This window comes from Procambarus clarkii, chromosome 19, assembly GCF_040958095.1.
Source record: "Procambarus clarkii isolate CNS0578487 chromosome 19, FALCON_Pclarkii_2.0, whole genome shotgun sequence".
Taxonomy (NCBI): domain Eukaryota; kingdom Metazoa; phylum Arthropoda; class Malacostraca; order Decapoda; family Cambaridae; genus Procambarus; species Procambarus clarkii.
The window spans coordinates 44,870,424-44,878,913 of record NC_091168.1 but is presented as its reverse complement, the minus strand read 5'-3'; the positions used below and the strand labels follow the sequence as shown (position 1 = coordinate 44,878,913).

General features: G+C 40.2%; 1 protein-coding gene and 1 long non-coding RNA gene across 2 annotated transcripts; both read right to left on the bottom strand.

Annotated features, from left to right (window-relative positions):
• Positions 1 to 725: 725 nt before the first annotated feature.
• Positions 726 to 2,410, bottom strand: LOC123753854 (uncharacterized). The gene is made up of 3 exons (XR_006772331.2): positions 1,532 to 2,410; positions 1,195 to 1,321; positions 726 to 814 (listed from the first exon to the last, which is right to left on the bottom strand). It is a non-coding gene; the product is annotated as an uncharacterized lncRNA (long non-coding RNA).
• A 3,915-nt stretch (positions 2,411 to 6,325) lies between these two features.
• On the bottom strand, positions 6,326 to 7,893 carry LOC123753855 (baculoviral IAP repeat-containing protein 8-like). The gene is made up of 2 exons (XM_045735803.2): positions 7,696 to 7,893; positions 6,326 to 7,247 (listed from the first exon to the last, which is right to left on the bottom strand). Exons 1-2 carry the CDS (start codon positions 7,859 to 7,861, stop codon positions 6,382 to 6,384), a joined length of 1,032 nt encoding a protein of 343 aa, XP_045591759.2. The 5' UTR covers positions 7,862 to 7,893; the 3' UTR covers positions 6,326 to 6,381.
• Positions 7,894 to 8,490: the final 597 nt, after the last annotated feature.

The window sequence follows — 8,490 nt, the reverse complement described above, 5'->3', positions numbered from 1 at the left end:
GTGGCTGCGGTCCACAGTAAGCTGCAACAGCGGTAGAGGTCCAGTGAGAACCCATGTTGAAGTCCGTCGTGGCTGGGTATCGTCGAAACTCTCTGGGATCATCAATGTGATAAGTCCTAAGTGTCTGTACTGTAGCTCACTGAATCACTGTGGAAATTGTACTGTTGGCTATTCTTGTTGTTTTAGATTCAGCTACTCGGAACAAAAAGTTTGGCTATTCTCATATCGCTGGCTTATATTTGGTGACTACACCTCAGCTTCCTCCAATAAGATAGAAGGGTAGAAGAACTGTTACCTGTAATTATTGAAAAGATTATAGCTTCTGTAATTAGTGTTAATTAGTTATGCCATTAAGATAATGAGAGAGTGGAGGTTTACTCTCTACAAGGCTTATCCTGTACCATTAGGCCGCCTACTGCCGTTCCCCCAGAATGCGACCCACAACAGTTGCCTAACTCCTGGGTACGGGGTTATGTTTATAATAGTTCACTATCGAGGAATAAGTTGTCTCTCAAGGAAAATGTGAAATATTAATGAGGAGACTTTTTTGTTTTTATTTTTTTTCCCTCGACCAAATATACAGACCTCAGGATGCAAGCCACAACAGTCTCCATGGCACAGTGGTAAGACACTCTCCTGGCGCTTCGCGAGCGATTTGGCCATGGTTCATATCCCGGCCAGGGAGGATTGACTAGGCACCAATCCTTAAGGGGTCATCTAGATGGAAATTGAAAGTTGTTGTAGGGCATTGAAAATTTATTATCCTGATACATGTGAAAGGTGCTGCAACTGGGCCAAGTTTCAGCATCGCAGCCTAAATGGAGAGGGAGAAAAAAAATAAAAATAATTTTTAGACAATTTTTCAACAATGTTCAAATCATTTCACAGGCCACAATTGTGAACCGAAATCAGTTCTATGAAACTTAGCTATGACCTTACTATATAATAAAGATTTGTGTGGTGGATTTTTATCCCAGATGTATTTAGTGCAATAATACAGATTTTGTAAATTTCCCAAAACTCCTGTGCACTAATATGATATTTATAAATATTTATAAAATCAATAAATCTACGTAGAAAGAAAAGCCACCACAATGTTTTAGAGGCATAAACTTTACATATAATGTGCAAGTTTCATGTAAATTGAATAATAAATAAAGTTTGTGAAATCAGATAAAATTGCAAAATATTTACCTGCACAAACGGAGGTTAAAGTTCAGCCACCTTTAGCTGAGGTTGATGTTGACCGATATCATTCAAAATTTGCACCCTTGTAGATAGGCATGGGTTCAGTAAGGTGTGCAAGTTCCATGCAGATCGCCTGATAAATAAAATAAAAAAAATATATAAAAAAAAAAATAACAATATATATATATATATATATATATATATATATATATATATATATATATATATATATATATATATATATATATATATATATATATATATATATATATATTTGCCACCAGTTTTATATGTACAAATATATATGAAGTAATATCACAATATAACACTAAAACATACTAACCTAATATAATTGGTCAGAAATATGGGTCCTAAAGGTGGCACTGGAGTGGCACTAGTTGGCACCTGCGCCATAGCCGGGGTCAGCTCCCTCAGGGGCCTTTCTTGGTTTGGTTGTGGGTCTCGTTGGTCTCTGCATATCCTTGTCCTTTTTGTTCAAGTACCAGTCCCGTACGTCAGTTTGTGGTAGACCGAGGAGGTTGTTCAGTGATCCCATCACATACCCAGCGTTATAGTTGACAGCTGTCATTGCCATGGCAAATTCTACCATTACACGACTGCAACAGCACTTGAGGTGCTGGGCCCTGCAACATCAAGAGCGAGAACGTCTGGAGTAGCAGGTGGAACGTCTGGAGTAGCAGGTGGAACGTCTGGAGTAGCAGGTGGAAGACCTGGAGTAGCAGGTGGAAGACCTGGAGTAGCAGGTGGAACATCTGGAGTAGCAGGTGCAAGACCTGGAGTAGAAGGTGGAGAATGTGCGGTGGCAGAGGGTGGGATTGTGGGGGGGGGGTAGCGGGCTGCGACAAGTTTCTCACACTCGCGGCTGAGAGGCCTCCACGATCTTCACTCGTCAAAGTGCGTAATCCATGGATTCTAGCCAGCTCGCACCTTCTACGGGCAGCTAGCATGCTTTTAGCTTTCAGAGTTTTCCTCGTCTTCGTTTTGTACGTCATTTTGCAGTAAAAATAGCACAAATACTGATAATTCTGGGAGATATTGTGAGCGCGCGTCCACGATAGATCCGCTAGCTATCGGACACAGAGAGTGACTGACTTATGTTAGCAATCCCATCCCTCCCTCACTCGCGACTGTTGCCAATAAGTGAGTTTATATTTGTTTTATGCATCACACGTTATTTTCAACGCTATTACGAAATATTAGACAGCTACAATGTAAGACGCAATACCCCACGGCGCACCCAGGCCGCGAGAACCGGAATGGGGAAACTTGCAGCGGGAATTTTGACTCTAATTACGTTATTTTTCAAGATAACATGAAACAGTTTTCACCACAGTGTTGCCAGAACGTTGTAGTATTTTTCAGAATTTTTTGTAGATTTTCGAAATTTTTCGGATTTGAGCAGAGATGTCCCCTTAAATGTAGCCTTTGTTCATCCAGTGGGTACCAGGGAATTTGTACCAGGTTGTTAAATTGAGATATATGCAAGAGTTATTACATTCTTGTAGAGCCACTAGTACGCGTAGCGTTTCGGGCAGGTCCCTGGAATACGATCCCCATTAAAATGATTTAGCGGGTCGTATTCCAGGAAAAAAATAAGATTGAGAACCTGCCGGAAACGCTATACGTGCTAGTGGCTTTACAAGCATGTTAAAACTCTTGTATGTATAAATAAATAAAAAAAAGACATTTTTACCACATTTGACTATTTCCTGTAATCCTGCTAATACAGTTTGGAGTTCAGCCTGCGTTGAATAGACATTGTCAGTAAAGCGGCGTCCAATAACAGTATCTACAGTGACTCCTCCAGTGACTGACTCCGATGTCAGTGACTCTTCATCCTGCCTTTCCATCCCTAGCTACTGACTCATCACAGTATACTGTAAGTGTTTTCTGTAGGTCATTTTCTAATTATGCAATCATATCTCAGCTCTCCTATCTCGTACATACTTTTTTTCTTTTACCTGGGAATAATTCCTACATCTACATTACACTCCTCCCATGGTGGTGTGAATTGTCTCTTAGGCAAAGCAGCACATTTTGGAATAACATCATACTTTATAACATTAGAACATAAGGTACTAGTAGTGAATAAGGAGACAGATTGAGGTAAAAAAATTTCAGAAACGGTTGGGCACTTCCATGCCGACTTGACCCTGTCGGGCCAGATCGTCCATCCCTCTTGTTTTAGGTGGTTAGGTTAGGGCACAGTCAGCACGCTCCTGGTTGGCTGGCGGTGGTAGGGTGGTGGTCCCCCCCCCCCCCGGGGTCCCGGGGGGACCACAACCCATGGTGTACCTGAGGAACTGGTGCCCTATCCTAACCTGTTTTTTTTACTTTTTGTCGCCTTGCTTTAAGATGAGTCTAGGGCCTCAAGAAGGGGGTCTCTACTTATGAGAGGTACCGAGGACGAATGTTCAATAGTTGGAAACTAAAAAATACACTGGTGAAAGGCATATAAACGTTTTTGGAGTATTTTAATGGCATGAGCAAAAATGCACGATTTGTCCCGGGGGTGTTACGAGAGTACTACGGTATCAATTTGGGGGCCCTTACTTTTGAATGGATCAGAGGGTGAATGTTCAATAGATTCAAACCAAGAAACGCAGTTGAAAGCGAATATAGAAGTTTTTGGAGTACTTTAATGAGGCTATGACTGAATAGCATAGGGAGTCCTTGGGCACAGCTCCATTTTCTGTAATGGTCAGAGGTGGATAACCCCAGTGGGGGTCAAGCATACAAGGGGGGGTCAAGATTCCTTACAAAGACCATTTTGGATATATAGGTGTAGTAAGCCTTATCTTGAATTTGCATGATACTGTGGGGTACATTGACATGAAGGGCGAGTCATAGAACAGGATCTGCATGTGAGATGGGTCATATTGGGGTTTTAAAGAAGTTAAGATAGCTTTAAAGAGTCCTGTGTGCTTGATAGTGGGGAAATGTTCAGTCAATAATTCTCGTGTTTTGAATCTGAATGAGGGGTCCTAGTTTGCGTTCTAGTCGTAAAATGAGTTCCTTAGTATATTTGCTATGGAAAATGAGCTTTCAGTACTCTATATAATTTGAAATGAGGTCAAGAAAGACATGTTTATGTGCGAGAAGAGTCAGGTTGGAAACTGTTTATTCCAGTCATCCCCCCTCGGCATTGCTCCGTTTTCTGTAGCTAAAGTAAAGATTCCATTTTCTGTGGTATTCAGTTGAATACTGGTGAAAAAGGCATACTTGCATTTGTATGGTTCTAACCTGTTTATAGATTTTATAGATATATTTTTCGAGCCTCAAATTAGATTTTAATATGAAAAATAGCATCAAATGTATGTCTATCTGTTGTAATTAACGTTACAAGCATTAACAATACCTGTGATATTTCATAGCATACGAAAAGAAGTTTAAATAGTGGGGCCTCAGCCATATTATGTTGGGTTTGACACTCCAAACATTAACTTGACACTCTTGTAAATATACTATAAAGGAAAGTACTTGAGTATTCTGTATTAAATTTCATTTTTTAACATAATAGTTTTCAGCTATTGTGGTGGGGGCCCAATAACTTCATATAGCGCAACGACTGGCGCTATCTGTACTTAGTCCCCCCTAAACTTAAAACTGTTGCACAATCTTAATTAAACACATTGCTAAACTCTTATACACAAACAAAACTCAATTTTTAACTTACACAAATAAACCCAGGGCTTTCACATTCGCGCAAAATACTTAGTCCCCCCTAAACTTGAACACTCACAATCTTACGGTGCTTAATTTCCAAAGCCTTCCAAACCTGCACTGGATCCTGCCCAGCTGACTGCGGCTGGATGGATTACAATTGAGCCAAAAACAGTTGGTCAGGGCGAGATACGGCCTCATTTTTAGAGACATTTACTATAGCAAAAGCTTGAACGTCGAAAACTGAATGCGGGCCTGCACGAGAGTTGTTCTTGGCACTCGAATGTTTAGAGATTAAAATACATAGAATCTGCAAGAGCCCACCCAAGTCACTTACGCGGGCAATAGACATGTTTTTCGCCCAAATGTATTTATTTAAAATAATACGTCAGATAGAAAGAGTTTCGCATTGCTATTATATTTACCTTATAAAGCCTCTTTATGAAAATGATATGCCACTGCGTATTATGATTGTTTTATAATAAATATTGCATAAATACTTACACTATTTCATAAACAAAAAAAAACTTTTAATGAGCCATGGTTGGAAGGCTTCATCATTACAGTAAATACAAACTTGTAAAACTAATTAAAAATATATATCTCATAGAGGAAGATTTATTCTTCAGGATATATATTATTTATTAATTAATAGTTTCATTCTGTTTAAAAAAAAGTTGCCAATATTTTCAAATCTCTGGCCACAAATTTTTTATAAAGGTTTTCCAAGGGAGTAAATCTTGCTTCCTCTCTTTCTCCCAAATGTTTCCTCATTTGCACAGGATCAGAGCAACCTTCGTGTGGGCCCTGGTTCAGTTCCCCAACGTCCGACCTAATGGACATTACAAATTTCACTAAATGATGCAGTATCTTAGCTGTCTCTCTAATTATAAAGGTGTTAATCTTTTTTTTTTAACCATTGAGTGCTAGGTCTCAAAAAAGGTTCTTTACCTCAGAAAGAAAGAGAGAGAGAGAGAGATTCTATTTTTGTCCATATTCGAGCGGAATGTTGAACAACCTTCGTGCGGGTCCTGGTTCAGTTCCCCCAACGTCCGAGATATTGGACATTACAAATTTCACTAAATGATTCATTATCTTAGCAGCCTCTCTAATTATAAAGTTGTTAATCCTTTTTTATAACCTTTGAGTGCTAGTTCTCAAAAGGTTCTTTACCTCAGAAAGAGAGAGAGAGAGATTCTATTTTTGTCCATATTCGAGCGGAATGTTGAGCAACCTTCGTGCAGGACCCGGTTCAGTTCCCCAACGTCCGAGCTATTGCACATAGCAAATTTCTCTAAATGAGGCAGTATCTCGCCCCCCCCCCCCCCCGATCAATGATTTTAGGGCAGTAAATAAGCAATTGCAATCTAATCCCCCCCCCCAAAAAAAAAAATACTGTTCATGAAAATGTGAGCTTATTTATACTAATTTATGAATATAAAAAAACAACTCGACATTTGTACAATTTTTATTTACATAAATAAATTAGTCTATGCCTTTTTTGTCTTCTTAGGAAATAATCGGTCGAAGGACATGCGAAATGGTGCATCTGCAAATGGGGCAGTTTCTCATAGATACAAGACAATTACTGCATGTTACCATATGTCTGCAGGGCAGCAGTACGACACTCAACGCATTGTTAAAGCACACCTTACACAAAATATCAGTAGCCCAAGACGTTGGCGTAGATGTGTTCATCACAGTTTCAACATGGGATGTCGCATCAAAGTCTGTGGCCTCTTCGCCAGTTTCAACATCCATTTCATTAGCGACTATAGTCGTCTCTTCCGCCTCTGTTTCAACAGGAGAAGGCAAAGCCCGCAAACCAAGATTAGTGCTCATGAACCCGCTCATTGATCCAACAACGTCGACATCCATTTCATTAGCTGTGGCGACTGTTTCCATGTCAGAGGGCGCGGATTGCCATTCCAGATTCGCAGGCTCTACCCTACCTTCCACATCCTCATGATGAATTCCCCTTAAACCCATTTCGGCTTTAGTGCTCTCTTGCATATACCACAACATTAATTCTATACATCTGGCCTCTGTAACAAACGGTAATAAATCTTTGGTGCTTTTGAGATATAGACTTAAGGCAGGTCTCACACAGACATCAGGAAATCCAAAATGTTCAATTAATGCTGGGAAAAAACCCAAACCTTCCATCAGAACAGTTAAAAGATGTTCATCTATGGGTTTTATAGTTCGACGCTGCGAAGATTCTCTAGCATTCTTAATGAACTGTGCATCCTTTTTAATGTTGACAAAGGTGCACTCAGGATACCATTGCGCGTGCAGTGTCCAAGGGTCGTCAGCGGGTTCCCAATTACGAAAACCATTCCCACAGAAAAAGCAGCGCATGTGGTCACTTAGGCCTGTAAATTTAAGAAAAAAAAAATATTCCCATTCATTATTATTATTATAGCTCACATCCGGCAATGTTGTAATACAAAAACACACACGCGCACACACACACACACACACACACACACACACACACACACACACACACACACACACACACACACACTTCCCGGGACCAAAGAGCCAGAGCTCCACCCCCGCAAGCACAATTGGGGGAGTAAACACACTTTTTTTTCAGATATATACAAGAGTTGTTACATTCTTGTACGGCCTAGCATTTCGGGCAGGTCCCTAGAATACAATCCCCACCTCGAAGAATCGTTTTTTACAACCAAGTACCCATTTTACTGTTGAGTTAAACAGAGGCTACAGTTAAGGATTTGCGCCCAGTAAATCCTCCCGGCCAGGATACACACGCACACACTAAAAATAACAAAAACTCCAACAATATTTGTTTACCACAGAAGAAAAATCCTGATTCTGCCAATTCGTGAGATGTTTGCTTGACACAACCAGTCCAGCTGAGGTCGAATGTTTCCAAACGCTGTTTGTATGTTGCCAAGCCTGGATATCTAGGTTTAGCGTATGGAATTACCCCCAGAACCTGCAAATCATCTCCAGTCATTTTAGTTTCTTCCTCGCGGGGTGGGGTCTCTAAAAAAAAACAAAGATGCTCCATCACATATATGCATAAGACACAGGTTCTAAGTCAATTCTTTCAAAAACAAAAAAAAAATAAAGAAAAATTATTTGAAAAGACTTCCTGCGTTTATACTTATTTTTTTTTTGTCCTCCCTCCACATCGCCAATACTAATTATTCACAGATAAACTAGTAAATTATATTTATACAATATACTCACGATCAGATGTTGCTATATTCTTTGGTTCGAATAGGGGTGAAAAGAAATCCAGCCCATATTCGAATGCCAGTTTGGTGATTTCCAAAGGAACGTTATTGTCCTTTTCGCCTCTTATGAAGGAACAATTTGGCGACACTTTCGCATGCCTACTACGGGGCGTATCGCCCTCAATCCAAGCATGCACAACTTTACAACAAAAGGCGCATGAACAATGATCCGCAACTCTCAGATAATAAAATCCCTCATTCACCAGGTCTTGGGGGTTTAGCCACTCGACAGGCCAATTTATAAAGGTGTCTAAACGCATTTGGGCACATTTAAGACTGTCCCTGGAGTAAAACGTTTTAGTACGGGAAGGTTCCATTGTGCACTGGTGCGACACTGGCGAATGGA